At 34.3% G+C, this 12,823-nt stretch overlaps 2 protein-coding genes across 2 annotated transcripts; one reads left to right on the top strand and one right to left on the bottom strand.

Moving 5' to 3' along the window:
- Nucleotides 1–7: 7 nt before the first annotated feature.
- On the top strand, nt 8–7,503 carry LOC141604726 (uroporphyrinogen-III synthase, chloroplastic). The gene is made up of 11 exons (XM_074423193.1): nt 8–271; nt 1,146–1,233; nt 1,926–1,992; nt 2,585–2,700; nt 3,532–3,627; nt 4,470–4,525; nt 4,618–4,703; nt 4,916–5,050; nt 5,676–5,727; nt 5,816–5,918; nt 7,169–7,503. The coding sequence occupies exons 1-10, from the start codon at nt 74–76 to the stop codon at nt 5,828–5,830; spliced, it is 909 nt and encodes a 302-aa protein (XP_074279294.1). The 5' UTR covers nt 8–73; the 3' UTR covers nt 5,831–5,918; nt 7,169–7,503.
- Nucleotides 6,521–12,811, bottom strand: LOC141606964 (serine carboxypeptidase 1-like). The gene is made up of 8 exons (XM_074426343.1): nt 12,459–12,811; nt 9,313–9,420; nt 8,928–9,202; nt 8,588–8,830; nt 7,894–8,015; nt 7,436–7,531; nt 7,203–7,308; nt 6,521–6,664 (listed from the first exon to the last, which is right to left on the bottom strand). Exons 1-8 carry the CDS (start codon nt 12,790–12,792, stop codon nt 6,521–6,523), a joined length of 1,428 nt encoding a protein of 475 aa, XP_074282444.1. The 5' UTR covers nt 12,793–12,811.
- Nucleotides 12,812–12,823: the final 12 nt, after the last annotated feature.

Here is a 12,823-nt window from a genome sequence, read left to right as displayed (position 1 = left end):
GTTTGCGAAACACGAGAACAAGTATCACGTCAATACTTATCAATGCTTTTCGTTAGCTCAAGATACTGTAACAATGGCGTCACTAACACTTCTAAAATTTCTCTCTCCTCCATTGTTATCTTCTTCTTCATCATCTTCAACAGCGAACTATTCCCGCAAAATTCAACATCATTGCATCAAAATTCGCGCATCTTCCTCATCGTCTCACACGAATCCCAAGGTCGTTGTTACCAGAGAACGTGGGAAGAATGTCAAGCTTATCAATGCATTGGTATTCCTCTTTCATCTTTAATTGTAGATAATTGAACAATTTTAGGGTTTTAGTGTGATTGATTTATTGCATTCTTTGTAGTAATTAGTATTTAGTTTTGCAGAATGATTATGATTATCTCTATGTTTATGCAATAACTGTATGAAATTCATCAACCAATTTTAGGGTTTTAGTGTGATTGATTTCATTGTTTGTAATAATTAGTACTGCAGAATGATTGTCTGTATGTTTATGCAATAACCGTGTGAAATTGTTGATGAAATTTGATATTTTTAGTTAAAATTTTCGATTTTTGTGGTTTAGCTTAGTGCAATAATTGTTCGCTCCCTGTAATTTTTCGCCCCGTAACTGCAAATCCTGGTTTTGCCATTGAATGTACCCTTTGTTTGCCTTGCATAATCAATATTAGTGGATATGGATTTTATTTTTTATTTTTTTTGGTGACGAGGGAACCCGCAGCCGCTTGGTGCGCACTGGGTAAAACATTAGGAGATAGATATTATTGCCGGCTACAAGTCGATACAGTATATTGATGTTTGATGCCTCAATCCACATTGACATTATTACAGCTTCTCAATCAGCGAAAAGTTCAAATTTTTAGTAACTTGCTATTCAAACTTGCAAATTTAGTCGTGCATTGTTGACGATAGATTCGGGTAGTAAAATAAATTATTCGATAAGCTCTTAGAATTGCCTGTTCTTTCGTGGTAACTTCACAAGTTCATGACCTTTTGCTATGAGAAATGGTTTAGCTCAGTTGCTAAGTGTCTGTTATCCATAAATTGTTAACTTTGTTGATTGCATTGTTGTTTTTAAGGGAATTAGGTTGTATTTCTTGTGGGTTCTCCGTTTAATCCTTTAGTTGTTATTACAGGCTAAACATGGTATCCAATGCTTGGAGTTTCCTCTTATTGAGCATGCACCAGGACCTGACTTAGAAAAGCTTCAGTCGACATTAATTGGTAAGAGTTCAGATGAGCATTACCCTTAGCCTATTGCACATTAAGATGATGGCGGTCTTTCAAATCTAGAAAAATTAACTGATTGATATCAATCTAGGGTCCCGAAAGACTGGGTAAGGGACAAACCAATCACTACTCAGTTTCTATCCACGAAATTTTTGTTTCAGTAAGACTTAAACTGTCGCCAGTCACTTATCTCTGTCTCTGGTTAAAATAATCTATTAAAATCAGGAAAGCATCGTTGTTTGAATGAATCCTCTGTAGTGAATTACAGAAACTAGCAGTTGCATTGTGAAGGGTAGAAGACTAAATATGCTTAAGTTTTGTATTGAAAGATACACGCGCTACTTCTCTACACATCCATGCGAAGTCTTGCCTTTTTGACCCCCTTTCCTGATTTCTAAGAATCAAAGGTACCAAATGTTTTCATGTCTAAGATATGGTTTCCATAGAAAGGCATGAGTGCTAGATGACCCTCACAAACAGTCTTAACTGTAAGCATGAAGATCACAAGGACACACAGTTCACACACTCTGATACGGAAAACCACACCCACTTACCTACCTAAGATTCTAGGCAATGACCTGACATTGGAACTATTGTTATTTGTTATTGAAAAAATAACGATTAGTTAAAGTCTTTTGTGGATCAACTCGTATGAGACTATGAGAGTGTTCTTTTTACTAGCGCAGAAATGAAATTCGACTGGATCATTATCACTTCTCCGGAGGCAGGGTTGGTGTTTCTGGATGCATGGAGGTGAGAGATGACAACTTATTGTAAAGGATTTATATTTTCTTCAGTTAAGGCATCACAATATTGGATTCCTGGTCGATGTTTCAGGTTATAGTCACACTTATAAGTGATCGATAATTAGGAATCCATCATTTGTTGTTATTTTCTGTAGGTTGTAACTTTTTACTTGACTGAGATCTCAGCTCACAACTTTTTACTTCTATTCATCTCTAGAACGTCTTGATATGAAATTTGGGTTCTCCATGATTTTAACAGCCAGTGGTCCATTTCTGTAAAACTATGAATATTTCTTTTACTTGGAGCAATAAAATAGATTTTGAAGACTTTTGATTCGCAAGACACAACCTACTGTGGGAGGTGGTGAAAATTGAGAAATAGACTACTCGTGCTCTGTAGTACACACTGGTTTAAATTTACTATTTTTGATTTGTGAATATGTGATGACTTTAATTTAATTTTCAGAGGCCATTTTATTTTATTTGATGTATAGGACTCATCTTGATTTTGATTTGCAAAAAAAAAAAAAAAAAAAAAAAAAAAAAAAAGATAATTGATTGCTGCTTTCCCCTAAATTTTGCAATTATTTTTTACTTAGGGCTGCTGGTTCACCAAATGTTAGAGTATCTGTTGTTGGAGCTGGTACAGGCAGTGTATTCAAAGATGTCATGCAGCTATCAAATTCTCTTGAAATTGCCTTTACACCATCAAAAGGTATTCTTACTTGCATGCACGAAATCAAAGCAGGTGGTTGAATTATTTATTTGTTCCTATCAGTCTTGAGATCAAAGATTCCAATTTCTGAGACTATTATTGTCTGAGTTTCAGTATAGTGTATGTTGTTATCAGAGGCTGTATATAATGTATCTTGTGTAGTCCTACTCTGAGGCTTATTAACTCCTAAGCGCGCCTCCAATTCTCCAACTTTGGCTTGCCTTTGATGCGTTGCCCTGTTTCAAAAAGTACTTACATTTAGGATAAATAATCACTGTCGTGCATTATCTTGGTGACTTCTCATAAGTCATAAGAACTGAAATCTTACTTTCCCATTACATTTCATGGGTGTCTTGTGTTGACATGATATGTCTGCTAATGCAACCGTACATGTGTCTGACACGAAGCTGACACGTACACACATGTGTAGTATTTTGGAACACCTGAGAACAAGTTGGAGAAGATCCTTGAGTCAAATTTACAAGTGTCAATAAGGAGGAAGAGGATTGGTAGAAGAAGCGACGATATATTTGATGTGATGGGGAGGTGGGAAATAAAAAAAACCTTTGGTTCTTAATTTTTTGCGCTAGGTTAATCATCTAGGGAAAATACATTACTTTTCCTATGAAGGGGGTTTTAATGGAGGATATTTGATGACTACTTTATTAACTTGTTGGCTTATTTGCCACTGCATTTAAACGTAAATCAAAACGAATAACATTGATTTATGGAGTATAAATGTATAGATGCTTGAGTTTTGGGGTGAGGGAGGTAAAACATTTAAAGGTTTTTATGTACGACATAACATGATTTTTTTATTGTCAAATTCAGCGACCGGTAAAGTTCTGGCTTCCGAGCTTCCAAAACTTGGAATTGAAAGATGCACTGTCCTATATCCGGCATCAGCAAAAGCTAGCAATGACATTGGTAAGTTGTCTTCTCTTTACTGTATAGTCTGTATGTACTTCTGACTGGTAATGAAGGACACTTTGTCAGTTGTCACATTGTACATCTCTCAAAACTGGATTTCTTGGATTCAACCTCATTTTTCTCCCTAATTCAAAATTGATATATAGTACGGAGTACTAAAGTTAACAATCTATAGACGCTTTGTCAGCTTTTACTTTTCATGATACTCGTACTTTATCTATTGATTTTGTATTCTTTCATTGTTGTGATTGATTACTAGCATTGTTATGCCACCAATTAGCCTCTATTTGAGGAAGAAATCAGGAAAGGGTTTATTGAGAGTTAGACTTTACTTTGGGTGATGACTGATGATCGGTATTAAGGCTTAAATGGTAGTTCAATTTCACAAGTTCAATGTTATCAATCTTTTTTGGATGGATGGAGTAATATATAGCGCTTTTCTTGTATGGGTGGAGGTTTGGTATGAAACTCTCTCAAGTCCAATCAAATTGTGAATCAGTCACACTTATTCATATCATGTCATTTAAAAATCTATTTGTGCATCCGTATTGACATAATGCATTATTCATATCAACGTCGACAAGCATAGGTGGTAGCCTAGTACAATATCTGTTGTGATATGTTCGCTAAATTGTTTTAACAGATGTAAACCTGAAAAAATATTTGCCTCTTACTTGCATATTGTAAATAAAAAAAATTGATGTCTTTAGGCTATTAGCATTTTCATTCATTCATTCGCTTAACAAGAGGAAGCCAATATTTCTTGTATTAATCTAATCTTGTTTACGTCCAAGATGGACATGTGATATGTAAACCATCTTTTTCGTTATTTTTTTCAGAAGAGGGCCTTTCATCTCGGGGATTTGATGTAAAAAGGCTTAATACCTATACGACGGTAAACTACTTCATGTATTCTAATTATTTCAGTTCTCTAATTTATGAACCATATCTCATCAACTTGGGTTGAACTTCTGAACTTTCATTTAGGCTTGCGTTCAACATATTGATCACTCGCTATTAGAAGAAGCAGTTGCTGCTCCTGTCCTTGCAGTTGCATCGCCTTCTGCTATTCGGTATATACTCGTATCTTAAGTATTCTAATGAAATTTATACTGGCTATAATCACAGTCTTCCAGCTAGTCCAGTATTACTATTTAGCTTGACCACTTGTACTCTTTTTAAGTATCAGAGAAGCACTTGTATCAATTTTGAACCTACCTTCTGTCATGTTTGTCTGTCTAGTTGATCCTGCTGTGCATCTCTGACTTTTTGTTGCTAAATGAAGTGCTTGGGTTGAACTTATCCGGTCAACAGAGCAATGGAACAATGCTGTTGCCTGTATTGGTGAGACAACTGGTCGAGCTGCAAAAAAATGGGGCCTGCAAAATGTTTATTACCCATCAAATCCGGGATTAGAAGGGTATTTTCTGTCTCTCAAATCTAGTTTCTAGTACTTTCAATAGTGTATTTTTCTCATATCCATCCCCAACATGCACATTGCATACTATAGCTTTTGTTACAAATTTGAGTCTTTGAATTGAAATTCCATTAACGTCGTGTTTCTTATCCTATTTGCTTCACATTTGTTAGTGCCGGAGAGATCTAATTGTTAGTTTTTACCTATATTTACTTGGGCTCTTCATGTGACCTTGACCACCTTGTGTACACGTGTCATCCATTCGAGTATTTGACACTCAGACTTGGCTAGGACACTTTGACATTTCATTTCAAGCCAAAGCATTAGGAATCTGTCAGAGTAGCGAAGTCCAACTATAGACATATGGGCCTTACCAGTGCATCAGTCATATGCCACTTCTTTTAAGAGAGTAGAATTATTCTCTTCTACATGTAAAGTCTTAACTCATAAGTATGCACACAATGTAACTGCAAGAGCAATCTACAGATGTTTTTTCCCTTTCTGGAAATCTCGAGTTAAAAACAGGTCGCTGAAATTAGCTAATATTTCTTTTTTGTTGTTGAATGCTGATTAAGAGCATCTCTCTCAGAAACTCAAATTCTAATTTCCACAATTAATCCACTTGCAGATGGGTTGGTACTATACTTGATGCCCTGAAGGTGCATAATACTCTCCAAGAGGTCCTGAAATGGTTCTACTGCAATTTCTTGCTGACAAGTTTGTTTTCAATGCTCTAGTTTTCTGATTTTTATTGCATATATTTTTCAGGAAGAGACTAGATAGTAACCAGGGACATTGTACGCCGTTGGACTGGATCGTCCTTGATATCTGGTTTTACAGTTTTGTCCCCAGTAGTTTACCTGTACCTGAGGTAAGTCGTTTCTTATGCAATGTTCCCCCATGTATTTTGGGCAATAGAGTGGTTTCCGTGTTAGCGATTACCCTACTTCTAAATCCCCATTCTCCTTCCTATAACAATTGCATAATATTTGATTTGATGGTGGTACGTCTTTGTAAAAGTTAAATATTAGGCCTTCAAATGATTTCTGAATAGTCGACAAAAATTGGTAGAACATTCAAACCCTATCTTTAACGAAATCTGTGGCAATTTTTGACAATATGTCATGATGAAATACTTGAATTTCATACACACAGAAACGCTAAATACAAAAGCTCACAAAGAATTCGGGCTACCAAAATATGGAGGCCATTTTTTAAGAATCTAATACAGCCTCCTGTTAGAGTTTAGACTATACCTTAATCCTGATTTTCATTTTTCATTGCTTAACAATTTAATCAATCGAAATCAACACTTTCAATTACCTTTTCTCTATGAATAGGGATAAATAGTGAAAAGTAAAAACCAATCACTATACATGTTGCATATGACTTAATGCTACAATGATACATGGTATATAAAAAATGAATTTCAAGATCAATGATCATGAGAGCCATCCAATCTTGGATCTCTATCTAGTGAGAAGGGGGCAAAACCCCCGACATGAAAGATGTGAAGACTGACAATGCCCTGGCTGGTTGATAGCTAGCCACCTCATGTCCTGCTCCTCTTACAGTTACAAATGTTAGATTCTCATAACCAGTCACGTAGCCTCCAACCTACGAATCAGTAAATGGGTATCAAAGTATATTAAGAGTATCTAATTGGAGAAAATCACGATGTTAAATTACATGTATGTTTATGTTCTTTTTTTCTTCTTTTAATACAGTATAAACTAATCTTGTACACGGATATCACAGTCATGTCGCGTTCAGTACATATTTCAATGGATTCATTAGCCTAGGGCTGCTATGTGGAGATGTCCTCAAACCATCTTCATGAAAGGATTATGATATCTTTTTGTGTTGATCTCGGATTTCATATATGGCAGTTTTGATATATATATTTATTTATTTTATTTAATAACGGAGTATAATTTTACTGGTTTTCATCTGGATCATTGAAAACTACAGTCTTTTTGTATTTTCTATACCTCGATGGCTTGATCATTCTCCATTGAAGGATGGTGGTGACATTTTCTGTTTGTCTCAAGTTTTAGTGGTTGTTTTTTCTAATATACATAGCAAAATGCTATTCTTATTTATATTCGTCTTTTCTCATAGGTAATAACCAGGAGAGGGAAAATTAGTTACTCACCTCTCCAGCATTGTACCAGGCGTACCAAGGCGTTTGTACAGGAAGCTTCAGTTTGTTAATTGCCATCCTAGTTGCCGTCACCGGTATGAGCGAATCAACATCTCCACTGCATTTTTATGTTTCACATTCACATATTACTCATCAATCTTCGTGTTTTATAACTATTTACTTCATCACTTGATAGAATGTTACCAATTCATTTCACCCATGATCTTTGTTGTAAAATGTCTTACCTGTATAACCACACTGCAACTCCCTTATGCATTAGTTCTTGTATTATAGGCAGTACACTTGTTGCACTATCTTTCCACAGGTCTTTTAATTTGGCACTGCATTCACATATTAACAAAAAAAAAGAGAAAAAAAAATTACTACGGAAATGTAAATTTTGCACAGTTGTTTTAACCTTTAATTATTGAAAGAATTTTATGTCTATTTAATGAAATAGGAGTAGCAACTAGCAAAGGTAAAATGGAGTATTCGATGATCAATTCTTGTTTAAGAAGGGCATATCCGTCTTAAAACGGGTCAAATAGGATAGATAAGCAAAAGTAAAATACCTATGGACTAACAAAATGCTTGACACATCTATCCAACTGGGGCGCTATTTGACCCGTTTTATTCTTGACGGATATGTCTTTCAAGAGAGACCAACTGATATGATATTCCCAAAACAAATAACTGACAATACCTGCATATTTCCCATGCATAGGGGATCTTGGTAACATTTGCATGAAGTGCTGCCTGAACTTCAGGCCGATTTAGGTAGGTTGTTACATAGTTGTCAGTGCAAGGATCATACGACGTATCATCCTGTGAATACCATCATTTTAAAAAAAATAGTGAGCTATCTTTTGCAGAATTATAAAGCGACGAATGGTAAATTTTCGGTGGTATGAAAATGTAAAGGTCAATAATTTTGGATTCAATATATTGGTTATGATGCTGTATAGTACGGAGTACTCTCTATTAGTTTAGCATCATGGAAATCGTGTAGACGATGTTACAGACTAAAATGAACACTGTTGTGTGCTGATGTTAATATGGGGACTTTCTTTCGGTGTAATGGGAGCCATAAGGACAAATATGATACTTGCGGAATACAAACCTAGGTTATGACTTATGAGCACCACCGTCCACCCGACTTTATCAGCTAAGTTAGCGGACATTTGCATGTTAAAATGGTTGACTTATTAAGTGATATTAACGGTATTAGAAAGGTTATTAGTACAGATAGAAATAGTAAATTTGATTTTTCATTATAGCGTGGTACAGTCAATGTAAGTTGTTTTTGTGCAAATATTTGTACTGAGTATGATATGAAATAGATAAATGTATATTCCATGTGATTTTATGCAAATCTTGTACTACATATGAAAAGATACCTGGATGGATTGTGAATCGTAATTACACAGCGGTGCATAGATCTCGTCGAGAGTTATGTTGCCAACGGCATTCAGAGTTGCAGCAAGGAGGTTGTTGCATACATCGGAGATCGATTCCGTTGATGAGAAATTGCAATGCAACTGAAGTTCACTTCTCATTTCGTCTGAGATTAGAGCATGGCTCCATAGATACTCTATCCTTCCCCATTCGTATGTTTCCGTATCTATATATCCATTTCCGATCTGCATTACACAGTGACATATATTACATATATCGTCTACAACAATGCCCTAGTCGTAAAATCGTTCATCGCCATAAGGAGTAGATAAAGCAACATACCGCTACTCGACGAAGATTGATGTTAGCGTGGTTGCCGCAAGCGTTGTTTCGGAGAATAGTTTGAGCAAGCTGAGTTACAAAATGACCAGCATAGCTCTCCCCTGCTATATAGAAATCCCTCGACTTGTACTCGGGATATTTCTCCAACCAGTTTAGAAGAAAGATATACGCGTCTTCAGCTGTTTTATCGTCTCCACTAGCATTGTAGTCCGATGTTGTATTTGAGTACGAAAATCCAGTTCCGGCTGGTGATTCTAGGTACAGGATGCTGGCGTCTTCCGAAGACAGGAAAGAAAAAAACATTAGTCAGTTATCGTGGGCAAACGGAATAACTAAATAATGAAAATTGCGTCAAGAACTGCATTGATTTTGTGCGATTTTATACCTTTGTTCCATGCAAACTGGTTTTTGTAGAGAGTTTTACCATCTTTGTTGACCTTGAATGGCCCATTTTGTTCAAATAGTCCCTCTCCGAGGGAGGAACATCCAGGCCCTGTGATAAGGTTCCGCGTATTAGAATTATTATTATCGAGACTCGGTGTCATCTAATCACTTGCACCCTTACATTATCATATAAAATTACAAATTATTTCACATTTACATTTCTATGATTTTGTTACTGTAACACTTTCAAAAGTTTCATTGATCGAAAATTTAAAGGCTAATAGTAAAATAATACGATTAGCCTTTTTTATACAATTATTAGTAGAATTTGTTTCTTCTCAATTTTCTTTGACGCCTCTTTGAAAAATTGATATATACTCCCTTGGTTTACAATATAAACATTTTTTAAGAGTAAGAATATACATCTGATAATACTATTTATATATATATGTATTTTGAAAAATATTAAGTAATGAAATGAATGTCTTTAAATGTAAAAATGACTTAAAAGTAAAACAATTGGTGTTCCTTAAGCCTAGACGTGGTAAAAATGACCCGACTCGAATAACCTAATCCGACACCCGAACACAAGACCCAAAGCTAAATTAACCCGAGCCAGTGTAACCCGACCCAAATGTTTATTATTGCAAACTGAATAATATCCATAAATAACCTGATTAAAGTTTATCCAAAATGACCTGACTCGATCCGCCCTAATTATAGCAAATCCGAATAACCCGAACTTGAATTAACCCAGCCCGAACTCGATCTAATTCACCATTTGTCAGGTCTACAATTAAGACTGTCATGTATGTCATAAGTGTAAAACGGGTTAAATGTTATCCTTGATATGGGACAAGAGTTTACCATTTTTTAAACATTTTGCTTTTTATCTCATCTATTTATTTAATCCGTTATTTAATTTAAGATGAATATGTCGGTGTTAAATTGATTAATTAAATCTTTAGTGTGCTAAAATAGCATGACTTGGTGGTGAAGCTTGAAAAAGGCCCTACATACCACCACTATATGAACATGTTGATCAATAATTGTGTTTGACCAATCCCTTTTGTTTCCACCATGCTACTATCTTAATTATCTTTAACTAATTTATACTTTAAAGCTATGTCAGATGTCAGATTCTCATGGGATCCCAATTATATTGGATGTGACACTCTTCTCACGTGAATATGCTTTGTTATTTTGGGTTAAATTGAGCTCAATAACTTGAAATTAGTTGAACCCAATAGAGGTTTATGGAGATGAATAAAGTTCAAATAAGTTGAACTGAACAAAGTTAAAATTAGAAAGGTTGAATGGGCGTTATATTTTTGTCAAATGACCACAAACTAATTTGCTACTTCATTTACAATTTACAAGTGTATAAAGTTTGAATTAACTTAGTGAAAAGCTTTTCGCCTAATAGTTAAGAAAGAGATATTGTTAACAATAAGTCTTAGGTTCGATTTATATACCTCGATATTTCATACGTAAGCTCAATTAACTAAATATGAAATCATATCATCTATACTCAAGTATTTCGCCCTTAAGCAATAATGCAAAACCTCTATCCCATTATGTATCCTAGTGTTTCATTACTTCTCCTTATAACTATAATTAATCATTCTAATATTATAAATTATCACTATTTTTATTATTTCGAGTATAATGTGTCACCAGAATCGCCCTTCAACATCCACTTGTAACATTCATGCTTTATAAATCATCTCAAGATATTTATGATATGATCAATAATTAAGTGTTTTATGACAAAGGACATGTTTCTTTAGTTGGCATACTTTGCTTTTGAATGCATGGATTATATAGACAGTTCATCTTTTTTTCCCAATATAGCAACTTTATAGAAAGTGTTTAACAAAGACTGTAAATAGTACGGACTACAGAGTAGCTTAACATTTTAAAATTTGTTGAATAAGATGCGATCCTATAAATTTTGTTGAGATGGAGTAACTTTTAAAGTTATCCTTATCAATACTATATATTAATTACAGAAATCAAGAGACTTCAATGTAATTAAAAAAATCTATACAAATTAATTATACTATATAGTTTTAAATCGATAGCACCGTGTGATGGACCTGATAAGGGACCTCAATGTAGACCTCAATGTAAATATTATATAGTTTTGGTTAAAAGTATAATATAAAGATGCCTTGGTGAAAAATATTGATGAAAATTACATTAAATTAAAGTAATTAAATTTAGAAAACATAAGAATATAGTGATTTTCCTTAAAATTAACATGCCACACTTATGGAATTATTAGTATCATCATAGAATTATACATTAAATTAAATGTAGTAAAAGTAATAGTAGCAGCAACGAGATTAATAAAATTAACGGTATTAATGTGGGAGTAGTGACAGTTATAATAATGACAGTGGGAGTAGTGAAAGTAACAACGAATGTAGTGAAAGTAACCGTGATAACAATGCGAAAAAGTATGAACAATTAAATAACCAATCGACTCAAGGAAATACTTTATTTATTTAAATATAGGCTGGATAAAATTAACGGGAATAATGAATTTAACAGAAAAAAATAAAGGAATTAGTAAAAGAAACAATAGTAATCACTGGAGTAGTGAACGTAATGACATTAACAAAGAATGTCATGAAAGTAATAATATTAATAGCGGGTAGTGAACGTGTCCCATAATTTGAAAATAAATTTTACATTTCATTATAATTACAAGATATGCCATAGAAAAAATATATTACAAATAGTAAACGTGCGAGTTAGACAACTCCAACATAGTTTATATCATTGAAAATAAAATTTAACGGTAAATAAAGATAGCCCGGGCGAAGTCGGGCACCAAACCTAATCTCTATATAATATCTCAATAAGCATCTTGACTACTAGCATTACCTTAGAATTTAGATCATTATATTTGGAGTTTTTGACGTATTCAGATTACGGTGGTGGACCCTTTTACCTCACATTTTAATCTATACACGACTTCCTTACTTTTCTCAAATCATTTTCATATAGTTGTTCAAAATTCATTTCATACAATAATTTAAACAAATTTAACGTATGAAATGACTTGAAAAGAGGGGATACTTCGTATCAAACACAACGAAGTATGCATAAAATAGTTCCATATAATATACAAGGTCTTACCTCCATTAAGCCAAAGAACGAGTGGCTTCTTATTATACCGTTCATTAGACGCCTCCGTAAAGTAATAATACAACGCCCTTCCGGCTTTCGCATCAACCGTAATATAACCTCCATATTGCTCAAAATCGATCTCAAAATATTGTCCCGGCAACTTATATATTCTGTCCGTCGATTTTCCACAATTTTGTTCGATTATAGACACCTTATTGTTCAAACATTTTGAAACACCCGTCTTTCCTTCATGACCTCCTGATATACCACGACATTGTACACTCGCGACTAGACATAGAAATGAAATACAAGTAGACATTAATTGACATTTGATTTTCTCCATTTTTCGAGCTAGTTATATATTTAGGGAAATT

This window comes from Silene latifolia, chromosome 10, assembly GCF_048544455.1.
Source record: "Silene latifolia isolate original U9 population chromosome 10, ASM4854445v1, whole genome shotgun sequence".
In the NCBI taxonomy this organism is placed as follows: Eukaryota; Viridiplantae; Streptophyta; class Magnoliopsida; order Caryophyllales; family Caryophyllaceae; genus Silene; species Silene latifolia.
This window is presented reverse-complemented; position numbering and strand designations above follow the sequence as displayed.

What these genes read in the sequence shown, in the direction of transcription:
- LOC141604726 (XM_074423193.1), top strand. Translation starts at nt 74, where the DNA reads ATGGCGTCACTAACACTTCTAAAATTTCTCTCTCCTCCATTGTTATCT. An exon ending in TCAAGCTTATCAATGCATTG is followed by an intron (nt 272 to 1,145) that starts GTATTCCTCTTT and finishes TTGTTATTACAG; the next exon opens with GCTAAACATGGTATCCAATG. An exon ending in GCATCGCCTTCTGCTATTCG is followed by an intron (nt 4,704 to 4,915) that starts GTATATACTCGT and finishes TGCTAAATGAAG; the next exon opens with TGCTTGGGTTGAACTTATCC.
- LOC141606964 (XM_074426343.1), bottom strand. Translation starts at nt 12,792, where the DNA reads ATGGAGAAAATCAAATGTCAATTAATGTCTACTTGTATTTCATTTCTA. An exon ending in TATGCATGGGAAATATGCAG is followed by an intron (nt 7,532 to 7,893) that starts GTATTGTCAGTT and finishes ATGTGAATGCAG; the next exon opens with TGCCAAATTAAAAGACCTGT. An exon ending in CCTGGTACAATGCTGGAGAG is followed by an intron (nt 6,665 to 7,202) that starts GTGAGTAACTAA and finishes ACTGATTCGTAG; the next exon opens with GTTGGAGGCTACGTGACTGG.